Source organism: Barbus barbus, assembly GCF_936440315.1.
Source record: "Barbus barbus genome assembly, chromosome: 41".
In the NCBI taxonomy this organism is placed as follows: Eukaryota; Metazoa; Chordata; class Actinopteri; order Cypriniformes; family Cyprinidae; genus Barbus; species Barbus barbus.
In genome coordinates, this window is record NC_136719.1 from 7,470,324 (window position 1) to 7,484,271 (window position 13,948).

Here is a 13,948-nt window from a genome sequence, read left to right on the forward strand (position 1 = left end):
AAATTCATCTTTGATTCATCACAGTGCATTTGCTGCTGGATCAACATTCACCACATGATCGCTATCACCAGCATTATTTGTAACTTTAGGTGGTTTACAAAAGAAATCTGTCAGTGTTTTTTAATTTTCTCTCTTCTTCAGCAATTTGCATTTCCCGCGGTAACGTTAGTTAGCTCCCTGTCACCTGACAGCGGAAAGCAGTGAGTGAGTGATTGACAGCTAATATTAACCAATCTAAAATCTGCATTAAATTTAAGAATGTAAAGATGTTATGTAACGTTTGATAGAACGGCAGATCAGCACACAGAAGGCACATAACTGTGAAAGTTTTTAGAGAAATGAAAACAGGTCACACTACAACAATTATATGCACTCACAGATAAATCCTCCTAAATATATTTTGAGGTCGCACAGATTAAATTATGGGAGCATATGCGACCAAAATGGTCGCAATTTCGAGTCTTGCATTGAGGAACTATAATAATGTACAGTATTTGAAAAATAATGTGTTTTTTGAACATTAACATTAGCATGTCAACATATTCTGTTACACCAAACACACAAAATAATGATCTTTAAAAAAAGCATCATATGACCCCTTTAAGATGCACTTGTAAAAAGAAAGAGGGCTTTTAGTGTTTGCTAAAATTACGACCACTTCAGTTGAGTGAAGTAAACAGAATGGAGCCTTGTTAATGAAAGTGTTGATCAGTCATTTCTAATTCAATATATTTCTTAACTAGGTTTTAAAGTGCAGATGTTAAAATCTAAAGCCAGTGACAGAATAGAGCTGCTCTTCAATTCCATCCCAGCAGCCACTACAGAGCAGAGATCAGGATCACTTTACTAGCTCACCAGCTTCATTACAGAGACCAGACACGTGTTCACATGGACAGACGTTCGTCTCAGAGGCAAAGCATGCTGTCTGATCTACAGTAAGAGAGAATATTTTTTTCTGTGGCATAGGAAGTCAGTGTCTACAGGATACGAAGAGGAAAAGATGCTTATGTGCAGCATAATGCAACAGGAGCTCTTCCTTGGACGGTGAGTATCTACTTTCTGTATTTCCAGGATCAGGTAACTGGACCTCAGTAAACCAGCCCTTTCAGAACAGCCCAGCTGCATCTACAATTTCAGTCAGGCTGAAATACAGAGAGAGATAAAGAGAGGACAAGCTAGGACTGCAGGACAAAAGGACTGCATGCTATATTCAATTCACTTGAGCAGAGAGCACAAAAAAAATAAATAAATACATTTTTAAAAAAAAGTCCTTTGAAATGATGAGAATATAAGCCTTTTCTTGAGAAATGAGCTAACAGCTGTAAGCTGTTAACAACTGTATTGTCATCCAACAGATATTGGAAGGCAAGATGACCGATCGAGCCGTTTTCAGACAGAGAACTCAGATTCTGTGAATATTATCTTACTTTCCTATCCTCTTATATCCTCTTGAAGTTGGGGAATAGTTCGGTGTTTTGGAGGGTTTTTTCATTTAGTGCGGAAGAGTTTGAATGTTTGTTTTAAATTCCTTGTTTTTATTGTTGTGATTATTATTTTTCACTTCCTTTTATTTAAAGCACTTTGAATTACCACTGTGTATGAAATGTGCTATATTAATAAACTTGCCTTGCCTTATAACAGCACAACTCTTCCACTCAAAAAATGGTTGGACATGGACAGTCACATTTAATGATAGAGGGACTGGTCACTAAATGGTGAGGCGTGTGTAAAGAAACTACAGCTCCCACATTTGTTTTTTTTTTTATATTTGCTTTCCCATTTTTTATGCTCCGTCTCGTAGTGCCTCAATAAATGTAGTTACAGATATAGTGCCTAGGGACCCAGTCCTGAGGGGGTCCCATTGCTGGAAAGCTAAAGCAATTATGAATTTCAGATTTGCAAGCATGAGTGGAGACATATGCAAGTTATATGCAAATTAAATTAAATTTTTCTGTTACCGATAGGGCTGGGTATCGAGTTCGATACTTTTTAGGCACCGACCGAATTGCCTCGATACCACAGAGTATCGAAAAACGTCTTGTCGTTCGGTACCAAATTTCGATAACTAAGGGGTTAATCTCATTAATGTCAGTGAGCCAATAAACCTGCAGCACTAGGTGTGTTTGACTAGAAGCGGCGCGGCGCTGATTGATCAGTGTTTGACATCCGCGAGAGCAATTCGAAAGCGTACGGAGCAGTCTGCTCTCTATATCGCGCAGTTTCGCTTACTTGACACAGACTGAAGCTCACGTGACATTTCAGCGTCTGCCGTCTCACTAAATGAGGACATAAACACATGAACAACATCTCCAGAACTGCTCTGAGAGTCACTTCATGAGCATTTTACCATTTGATTTGAGTAAAACTTGCGTCATATCATATACACACAGAACTGTAAAGGTATTCCCAGAAACCCGTCAAAATAAAAGTTTGGATTAACTTGGAAGACTCTGCGGCAGAAATAAATTAATATTGTTCAGCAGAGTGTACATACTGCTACTACTAGGCTACTATTAAAATTATTAAAACTCTTATTTTTTAATTAATGATCACACAACATTTCTTCCATGTTTTAATTTTAAAAGTAAAATTTTGTTTGCCAAAATAAGTTTTATTTTCAATAATTTAAAAGAAAAATGAAATTAATGTTTTATGCCTTCCTTTGAAAACCAGATACAGAACACAGAATTTCTGAGGAAAAAGAAAACATTGCATAAGGCTGTTTTAAGAATAAATTTGAATAAACTAAGTAGTTTTTATGCATTCAAATAATTAGACGTACTACAACATAGAATTTAATAACAATAAAACATATTGTGAAAGAAAACAAAACACCCACTTATGAAAGTGGATAAAGATTTTAAATTTCTTGAAGTCTTTAACAACCTAGAATAAATGAATAGAAATGATGATTCTGTCTGAGCTATGCGTTTTAAAACGAGCACGCACTAGTGTAAACTGACAACTATTTGAGCTTTATTAAAATTATTTGTACTGATTTATTGTGTTGGCTATATTTTGTTCCTTTGTGCAGTGGCTCAGGAGATGAGGCTTTGGGTCTGTATACATGTCAACAAGCTGAAAAAAATAAAACCAAAGTTTTTTGAGATAATGTAATCTTGTTAAAACTGTTTTCATAAAATTGGTATCGAAAAAAGTATCGTTCAGGAACCGGTATCGGACTCAAGGTATCGGTATCGGTATCGAACATTTCTGAACGATACCCAGCCCTATTCGTGACACTCACTCATGTCTGAAACGATATGCTTCTACAGACAGATTCTGATTCACAGGGCCTGTCGTGCCAGCTGGATTTGGTTGTTAGCTCTGTGCATGTCTGTAATAAAAGGATTATAAAGTCAATCAAAAGACTAAAACAACCGAACATGCTGCCAATTAGAAACAATCGTGTAGCAGCATTCTGACGGCAGGATTGAGTGCCAAGACAATGAAATCAAGGGCTTTTCTAAAAAAATTCCCACAAGCTTCCATTTCTAGCTGAATTGCTGACTGACAACTTTTTTTTCCCAGGAAAGTGATCAGATAGGTGCTGACAGATAAACAACAAGCCCATGAGGAACCTCAGTTCCAGCAGTCTACTTCCCCAGGAATCCAGTGGAGGCCATGAGCTCTGTCATCCCATGGGGGACGCCAACCGGTAATAGAAGCAGGCGTGGATTGATGGAGGCCTGTGGGGAGCACAGCCAATGGAAATTAAGGAACCAGAGAAAACACAGCAGCTGTCACCCAGGGAGGTTGTTGGCATAGCAATGGGAGGAGGGAGAGCCGAGCCAAGTAAACCAATCAATACAACAGTGAAAACAAATGTGATCTGTCCAGTGATGTGCTTGGGATATACATATGCAGATATCCCTTCCTGCTATCTACATAATTTAAACACCACAACAACGTAGGAAAACGGTCTAAACAATGTGGGAAACTTCAGCTTCTCTAATAAACAAAACGGAATCCAACGATTATCAGCAAAAAGACCCGAGGAAAAACCCACTGGCCTACTTATGATTCTATTCTATTATTACTATTATTCAGTGAGTGTTGGACCTTTACAGTATCAAAGTCCTAATCAAACCACAAAAAGGTGGAAATGATCCTCATGATACATTGAAACATAAAAGCTCTAAAAACTGAAGCACTTGAAGACATACAGTATTATTGCTTAAGGCGAGACACGGCAGGCAAAAACATCGTTTTTTTTTTTATTGGTCAATTTTGAGATTTTTGGATATTTGTCTTCAATAACATGTCTTCTTTCAGACTTGTGGTGAAAAAAAGTCCGAAATACACATTTAGGTCTTTATTTTACTGCACTTTGTCTGTTTGCGTCTGTAGATTTCTCATAAATTCAACAAAAGTTGGCGTTCTAAATCAACATGCTGCTCCGCGATCTCTGCCTGTACCCAGTCATCACGTATACTGCTGGAAAGCTCTCTCTCTTCTCTACAATGCTGTCGGATCCAAATATGGTCATTTCCTTTTTATCAGCAACCAATCGTGAAAGTAAAAGAGGGGATTTAACTCTAAATGCGCAATCTCATTGGCTGAAGACAATTTCTGACAACGTGATTCGTTCAGAATCGTCACATGACATGGTATGCGTTGACGCTTCCTTGTTTGGTTAAGCTTTCCGCGGGATCTTTTGAGTGAATTAATGAAAATGACTTCGCGTCAATCATCGAAAAGAGTACAGCAGTTGTCACTTGCAAGGGGGAAAAGGAAAATTAGTGATGGATTACCCAGTGAAATGCCCGCCTCGGGAAGCGCATCTGAACGTAAGCTGTCGATGGGAGGTTTAGAATTTCTAATGTCAGAAATAGCCCAATACGTGTGGCTGTTACCACCTTCTAACATATTATAACATTACTGTAACAATATTTGTTTTATATGGATGAAATATTTATTTATTTATAAGATTTATAAGAATAGAATAAAGTGCCATCTCATTCATTATGTTGTGTTGTGGTGGTCAGTTTTACTTTTACAGTACAGATTTCTGTGTGCTGTATCTATAAAAACAAAACAAATGAACAGTTATTGATACAATACACATTTCATTTTAGCGGCAGAAATAGAGAGAGGTCTTGAGTCACTTCACAGGACCAGGGAGCAGGTCAGGCAGGCCTATGCAGATATTGATGCAGATGTGGCAGAGTTGCTGAGAGAGGATGCAGATGCGGTGATAAATATCAGTGTGTCTTTTGATGGCACTTGGCAGAAAAGAGGGTTCACATCACACTATGGGATCGGGGTGTGCATCGATATTTTTACGGGACTGGTGATCGACTTTGAGGTTCTATCCTCCTATTGCCATGCTTGTGCCCTTTAAGAAGCTGCCAGACATGAGGGAAAGATTACAGATGAGGAAATTGACAGCTGGAGAGAAACGCATGACTGTGCACAAAATTTTAGGGGCTCAAGCAAGGCTATGGAGCAGGAGGCAGCGAAGAGGATGTGGGCCAGGTCTGTGAGTCGCCACCAGCTGAGATACATTCAGATGCTGTCAGATGGGGACAGTGCTGCATTCAGGGAGGTGGTATCCCTCAACCCATACCCTGGGCATAAGGTAGTAAAATTAGAATGCATCAACCATGCCCATAAGGGTATGGGCACAGCACTACGAAGATTAAGTGCTGAACGCAAATTGGGGGGGAAGGGTCTGGGAAAATTAACGGCCAAAAAATGTAAAACATTACAAAATTATTGCAGGGGGGCAATTTTAAATAACCAGGGTTCCATAGAGAAAATGAAAAATGAGATCTGGGCTGGTCTCCTCCATAGCATGTCCTCTGACGAAGTCCCCTTGCACACCAGGTGCAACCTGTCCTGGTGTTGGTATAGGAGAGCGGAGGAAAATGGAGAAACTCATGCAGGAAACTTTTTGTCTCGGGAGGTGGGCCAGAAGCTGATACCTGTATACCACCGCATGTCAAGTGACAGCCTGCTGCTGCGCATGCAGCATGGTGGCACTCAAAATGCGAATGAGTGCCTCAACTCCGTCATTTGGGCCCGCTGTCCAAAAACAGTGTTTGTAGGTAAGAGTAGAGTTGAGGCAGCTGCAAGTATGGCCATTTCAACTTTTAATGAGGGGGCCTCTGCCATGCTTGCCATTATGGATAAGCTATGGCTGGAAAGCACTGTCGTTACCGTCACCACCATCAGGGAAACCGACATGCTGAGGATCACAAAAGCCGAATCCATCCGGTCTGAGAGTGTAAAACGTTGCAGAAAGACTCTGAGCACAGCTAAAAAGCTGAAAAGGCATCAGCAAGAGAGGGGTGAGGGGCCTACATATGGTGCAGGCATGGAGAGCTAGGCTTTCAACCCTCATGGGTGAACTTTGTGTTCCGATGGACATAGATGACTAGAGTTGCAGTTCTGATGATAAGTTTGTGTCTGTATTTGTGCTTCTCTGTGGTTAGTTGAAGGTCTTATTTGGCAATGTTGTTTTATTCAGTTGTCATTGGTCATGGTCTACATTGTTATAAACAATTACTTGGCCAGTTGTTTTGCTTGTTAGCAATGTTTTCATATAAAAATGTGTGGATTTTTACAATATAAATCTTTAAAGCCCGTTTTCTCAAAATGACTTTTCTCTCATACTCCAAGTCCGAAATCTCCACTTCAGTAGCACCTATATACACCAAACTTTCCAGTCTTGTACCTAGTTATATTATGAAGACAATTACAGAGGGATTTGTAAATATATTATTCCTAGCCTGATTTATATAACATTTTATTCCAAAAAACATGGCGAAAATACATTTTTTAAGGCTATTGACAGTATATTCTGATTTACAGGATAACAAAAGTAGATATCCATAAATCCCTCTGTAATTTTTTTCCCATCTCATATGTGAACACAATGAAAAAAGAATTTTGAACCTGGCTTTATCCAATTCTGAGATTTCGTTTTTTAAAATATATGCAAAATAGCGCATATTTAATTAGATAATGCCTAATTTGCATATTTAAACATAAAATTACAGAAACTTTGTAATACATTTTTTTCTCATCTTAATGTAGGTAATCAACTGGGAAAGTTTCATGGTGATATCTGCTAGTTAAAAATTTTACACTATTCACCTGTAGTGTCTCGCCTTAAATATATCATACACCTGCTATCTATAGCTAGTCTCCTCAGTGGGTTTAATAAGAAATGTAGCTCTGCCAACACTGCCCAAGGAATTTTTCAATTTGGCCCACTTGTTGGTCTGCACTAGAGCATCTGGACTCGTGTCACTAATCAGACGGCTTTGCTGGATGCTGTTTCACTTGCAGTATTTTGGGAAACTGGGTTAGAAGCCCTTTTATAAAACACGTGCAGAGATGCCCAACGATCAGCCCTGTAGCATCTAATGCAACACAGCATCATTTATTCAAAACTGATCGAGGGACACATTTCAGTACAATAGAGATTTATGTTCAGCAGTCTGCATTTATGTCAGTCTCTCCCTGTCTGAAGAGACTAAAGTACTGGATAATGGAAGTTAACTCAGCACTTCAGTGTGCTAAACAAGTTCAAACAAACAAAACAAAACCCAAATCATAAAATCACATGTACCCAATTTAATCGAATAGTCTGATTTTACAACCATCACATATATGCGCTAGATATGGCAGGACTAAGTTAATGTTAGCTGGTGACGGTTCTCAGGCTTGTACACAACCAGGCTTCAAGCAGTAACGAGGAAAGAGGCGAGAATGACACCGTTACCTTCCTCCATGTCTATTCTCGACAAAACAGCTCTATTTTTGAGCGGACTAAGCGTCCCGTTATGTCTCATTCGGTCGTTTTCTCGCGCTAGCCTGCTGCTAGCTCGCGTTCAACACGGAGCGCTCGCGCAAGAACTGACGAACTCGTGAAATACTTTCAAACACCAGGACTTACAAACGAAAAGATATCACCACTCACCGTTGAAGAAGATCAAAATGTGCTGGATAGGAACTGAACGCAGCCGGAGAGACTTGTACGGTGAGTTGTAGTCACTTGAGAGCGCTCGTGAGTGGCGGAGCTCTAGTCTCTTCCTCGCGCTGAAGGAGGAGGAGCTCGCGAGAGCTGACAGACATTCAGCGCGCGCAGCTACTGAAGATGATCTGAAAGCTGAATAAAGAAGCTTTTCATTGATGTAGGCTATGGTTCGTTAGGATAGGACATTATTTGAAAATCTGGAATCTGAGGGTGCAAAAAAAAAACAAAAAAAAGTTGTCCAAATGAAGCTCTTAGCAATGCATATTAATGAAAAATTAAATGTATATTGATATATTTACGGTAGGAAATTTACAAAATATCTTCATGGAACATGATCTTTACTTAATATCCCAATGATTTTTGGCATATAAGAAAAATTTATAATTTTGACCCATACAATGTATTGTTGGCTATATACTTAAGGTCCAGGGTCACATATGATTTAAAATAATTAACGATCACTTAAACATTATTTAAGTGTTAACTATAATTATCTTAGTCCACTACCTTGCAATAATAAAAAAAAAAAAACATTTTTACAATCTTCTAGGAATTTAAAGCGGAGTAAAAACAAACAACTTGGAGTTTAAATGTTTGCATTTATTTTCTTGAAGTTGGATTATCTGTATATTTTTCAAAACCCCAACGTAAAAAGATGCCAACGATGGAAAAATGAAATGTAAAAATAAAAGGACTGCAATACTTGTAAATCATAACTAGATTTTCAATGTCTGCAAAGCAACAGGGCAGATGTAAAAATATAACCCACAATACTGAGAAACAATCAATGGACTGTCAGTCGCTCACTAGCTGTACAGAGAAAGTGAAGAACAAAAACCCTCCAAATACCTGTCGGCAGAATTTTAGAAATCCACAGATTTATAACAAATGTAGTTTGCGTATTTGAGGGTGAACGATGCTCAGATTGGCCTGAAATAAAATATCAGGCACAGTTTGACTTTTTTTTGTTTTGTTTTTTTTTTAAACGGTAATTGTCTAGAGAGAAAAAATACACCACAGGGTGAGAACACTAAAAAGACCCCAGCTTTTCTCTCGTTCTCTTTCTGACCATACAATACTCAGACTCGCACTGTATAAAATAAAAACCAACAGACCGATGTAAAAAGCCGGCAGAATCAATAACTTAAATTCACAATTACAATAACTTAAAGGCATCTAATGTCTCAGTCAAAATCAATCTTGTCGACTTGAAAGCAACAGAAAAATTAACAAAACAGTATCAGAAACAGCGAAACTTTGGAAAAAAAAAGAAATACACATACAAAGACTCAGCATGCAAGAGAACAACATTCTGTGCTTGTTCTATGTACCAGTGGAAACAAAGTTCCCTGATTTGAAATGAAAGCAACATCAATTGTCAAAAATTAGAGGGTTATAGGCAGAAAGCCCACAACTACAGTATTCACAATAGATCAAAGTTTACAGAAAGTCTTTACTGTAAATGCAAGTTTAGATCAAAATAAGAAATAACATGAATTTAAGCAATTTGTTGGGTTATTTACAAGATTACATGACTTCTTAGTACAAATATAAAAGTAAAATGCACATATTTTCAGATTAAAATATATTTTTTCATATTGTTATACTCATATTTAACATTTTTTCTTTAACTACAGCAAAATACCATTCGGGTCCTTAAGCTCTTCACCCAGAGCAAAGATGTGCCAAGAGAGTCCAAAATGATCACTTATTAAACACTTATGAATTAACATAAAACAAATATTTAGCATGTGAAGAATACAGAGAAAATTACATGGAAAAAAAACAATAACAAAATATCTCCTAAGTCTATGATAGACATAGCTAAGTGCTACAATGAAGCATTATATTCCACAAAAAAGAAACAAAAAAACACTTTTGTTTGCATCAGGTATCATTAGCCTCGATTTCCATCAGTCTTTTCTAACCGGTGACTACTTTTAAACAGCTGACCAGACCCATCATCCAACACCCATGTGCCTCAGAAACTGTCACATTGACATTAGCTTGAATCATTTAAGGGTTTCCTCTCAAAACACAGGCACATGTATTTCTGCAGTAGAACTGTGCATTCACTTGAGTGTGAACTGTTTGCTTGTTCTCTGGTGCCCTCAAGAGGATGAGGAGCAGAGTGCGATCTGCTGGACTGTTCCCAAGTCAGTCAGGAGCTGTCTGATGCGATGTTTCAGTTGAGGGAGGCGCGCAAGTGGATCTGGAGGTTCCAGTTCACCTGTGTAGTCTAGCCAACTCTCCAGCACTGCATAATGATATCGACATAAAGAAATAAAGTACATCAATCTGAGATTATGTTTGCAGTTTAAAGATTTTTAAACCAGGAAATCTGTTTGCAAGTGTCTCACCATCTAGTTCTCGCTCGATAAGGTCCATTCTGTGCGTCACCTCGTCCTGCACTGCTTCAATGTGCTCCAGCAGGTTCAGCTGCCACTGCTGGTGCAGCACAAGGTCAGGGTCAGGCTTTGGGTCAGGGGTCACAGGGTCAGGTTCCTCTTCCTTGATTTCTACCACACAACTCTTTTCCTGCTCTGCGGAAACCAGTCGTTTCATACGGCACTCCAGCTCCTGACAACAGAAAACAATGAGATGCATGTTTGGTGTGTACTGATGTTCTCATGTTATTGATGAAGAATGAACGAATGAATGAATGAAGCATGATAGTAATTCAATAATCTAAATATGTCATCAATGAGACATTTGCTTGCAGTCCAAAACAAATTAGTTCAGTTTTTTATATGCACAGCAAAACAAAATGCATGAACTATGGTGATCTTCTGTGTGGAAATGTGCACGTTGCAACTATTTGCTGACAATATCGGCCTGTTTACACCTGGTTATTTTATGCGCTTTCTCGGATCAGATATCCGACCGTGAAAATACCAGGTGTAAATGTCCTCCAAAACACTTTCGAGATGGATTTAAATCCGATCGCTCATATCCAGTTCAGGAGGATGCATTCCAGACGAAAACTGTAGTGTAAATGTATCTGGTTGTTGAAACCACTCCTCCCAAAATGTAAAAATAATAAATGTGTGAGAGCGTTTTATAGGTTATATGACATGTTATAGTCAGATATGATGGCGCTAATGCAACACGCATCCCCACGGATGGGTATCTGAGTATCTCTTCAACAAGCTGACGCATAAACTGATGCAAACGAAACAAAGTAAGCCGCAGACACCGCACAGAATTATCTTAATTAAAAGTATTAAGCCTAACATATTTTCAAAGTGCTGATGCCACTTTCGCTTCTGTTGTGGTTTTTGATCTTGAAATTAGCTGATAAGTAAAATGCAGCACTTATCTGTTGCTTTCGTTGACGTGAACGCCTTTAAATTGGCACATAGCGCGGAAACTGAAGATCGGCTTTATATCCGTTTTGTGGAGACGCATTTATGTGGCCAAGTGTAAATTGGACCGTTTTAACAAATCCGATCACAAAAAACGCATGTAGTGACCAGATGTAAACAGGCCAGATTTTGAACTGGTTTGAAAACAGACTTTGAGCTGATTTGACAACAGACAACAAAGTGGTTTAAAAACATTTTGAACCATTTTGAAAACACTTGGGAAAAGACCTTGAACTGCCTTGACGATATAGCAAATTGATTTGAAAATAGAACTCAAACTGTTTTGAAAACAGACTAAATTGATTTGAAATCCATTCTCGAACTGCTTTGAAAATAGATTATCAACTGGTATGACAGATTTCACAACAGATTTCAAACAGGTTTCAAATCAATTCAAAGTTTGATTTTAATAAGTTCTCAATCTGATTTGAAAGCATTTTAATTCTGACCATGTTGCAGCTTGAATTGTTAAGATTTCAGATTGGTTGTGTCCAGTGTGCACTAAAAAAACATAACTGAGTCTTTAAATGTACAGGTCCTTTTCAAAAAATTAGCATATTTTGATAAAGTTAATTATTTTCTGTAATGTACTGATAAACATTAGACTTTCATATATTTTAGATTCATTACAACACAACTGAAGTAGTTCAAGCCTTTTATTGATTTAATATTGATGATTTTGGCATACAGCTCATGAAAACCCAAAATTCCTATCTCAAAAAATTAGCATATCATGAAAAGGTTCTCTAAACGAGCTATTAACCTAATCATCTGAATCAACTAATTAACTCTAAACACCTGCAAAAGATTCCTGAGGCTTTTAAAAACTCCCAGCCTGGTTCATTACTCAAAACCGCAATCATGGGTAAGACTGCCGACCTGACTGCTGTCCAGAAGGCCATCATTGACACCCTCAAGCAAGAGGGTAAGACACAGAAAGAAATTTCTGAACGAATAGGCTGTTCCCAGAGTGCTGTATCAAGGCACCTCAGTGGGAAGTCTGTGGGAAGGAAAAAGTGTGGCAGAAAACGCAGCACAACGAGAAGAGGTGACCGGACCCTGAGGAAGATTGTGGAGAAGGACCGATTCCAGACCTTGGGGGACCTGCGGAAGCAGTGGACTGAGTCTGGTGTAGAAACATCCAGAGCCACCGTGTACAGGCGTGTGCAGGAAATGGGCTACAGGTGCCGCATTCCCCAGGTCAAGCCACTTTTGAACCAGAAACAGCGGCAGAAGCGCCTGACCTGGGCTACAGAGAAGCAGCACTGGACTGTTGCTCAGTGGTCCAAAGTACTTTTTTCGGATGAAAGCAAATTTTGCATGTCATTCGGAAATCAAGGTGCCAGAGTCTGGAGGAAGACTGGGGAGAGGGAAATGCCAAAATGCCTGAAGTCCAGTGTCAAGTACCCACAGTCAGTGATGCTGGTGTTGGTCCACTGTGTTTTATCAAGGGCAGGGTCAATGCAGCTAGCTATCAGGAGATTTTGGAGCACTTCATGCTTCCATCTGCTGAAAAGCTTTATGGAGATGAAGATTTCATTTTTCAGCACAACCTGGCACCTGCTCACAGTGCCAAAACCACTGGTAAATGGTTTACTGACCATGGTATTACTGTGCTCAATTGGCCTGCCAACTCTCCTGACCTGAACCCCATAGAGAATCTGTGGGATATTGTGAAGAGAAAGTTGAGAGACGCAAGACCCAACACTCTGGCTGAGCTTAAGGCTGCTATCGAAGCATCCTGGGCCTCCATAACACCTCAGCAGTGCCACAGGCTGATTGCCTCCATGCCACGCCGCATTGAAGCAGTCATTTCTGCAAAAGGATTCCCGACCAAGTATTGAGTGCATAACTGAACATAATGGCCATTCTTTTATTGGTCGGATGAAATATGCTAATTTTTTCAGATAGGAATTTTGGGTTTTCATGAGCTGTATGCCAAAATCATCAATATTAAAACAATAAAAGGCTTGAACTACTTCAGTTGTGTTGTAATGAATCTAAAATATATGAAAGTCTAATGTTTATCAGTACATTACAGAAAATAATGAACTTTATCACAATATGCTAATGTTTTGAAAAGGACCTGTATACTGGCCAACAAGCTTCTTTAATGTAGTGTGCATTTGGCAGAAAAGTTAACAAGTTGCTTGTAACTTACCTTACTAAAGGAGCGGTCAGCTAGCTGAAGCTTGTGTTGTTCGTGGTCCAGCTGTGTGCTGTACCTCTGCTCGGCCATCTCTAATAGGTCTTCAGTGCTCCTAAGACTGTCCTCCAGCTCAGAACCGCACCGCGTCTCCACTACAAGTCTTCTCTCCACCGCAGGGTAGTACGTACGGGGCTTCTGGTAGCAGTGCTCGCTGCTAATGTACGAGTCCTGGAAAGAGCAATGCGTCTCTACAGGCGATGGGACTTCGCTCTTCAATGTCTCAAACTCGTTCACTCCCATTTCAGGGGGCGAAGAGGGGAAGGGAGTAACAATGCCCGAGTCACCTGCCGTCTTCCTCCGTAGGCCGTCTGCAGACTTCCAGGGCTGCCGCCAGAACTTCAGGTCTGGATGCGCTTGTGTCCTAAAAAGGGCAGCTTTGATTCATAC

General features: G+C 39.4%; 2 protein-coding genes across 5 annotated transcripts in view; both read right to left on the reverse strand.

The window, feature by feature from the left end:
* Positions 1–8,060, reverse strand: part of LOC306860759 (protein NDRG3-like) — a 74,360-nt gene extending 66,300 nt beyond the window's left edge. Inside the window, exon 1 of one of the 2 annotated variants that reach the window (XM_079402645.1) lies at positions 7,931–8,060. The gene's annotated coding sequence lies outside the window, so the exon portion shown is untranslated. The remainder of the gene's footprint in view (positions 1–7,930) is intronic. The other variant, XM_079402646.1, reaches the window with a different exon arrangement.
* Positions 8,061–8,568: 508 nt separating this feature from the next.
* Positions 8,569–13,948, reverse strand: part of LOC306860711 (PHD finger protein 20-like) — a 28,567-nt gene continuing 23,187 nt past the window's right edge. For all 3 annotated transcript variants that reach the window (XM_079402547.1, XM_079402546.1, XM_079402548.1), the window contains 3 exons: positions 13,514–13,922; positions 10,348–10,567; positions 8,569–10,244 (listed from right to left, as the gene is read on the reverse strand). In XM_079402547.1, the coding sequence (XP_079258673.1) occupies positions 10,099–10,244; positions 10,348–10,567; positions 13,514–13,922 (775 nt within the window). In that variant the 3' untranslated portion in view covers positions 8,569–10,098. The remainder of the gene's footprint in view (positions 10,245–10,347; positions 10,568–13,513; positions 13,923–13,948) is intronic.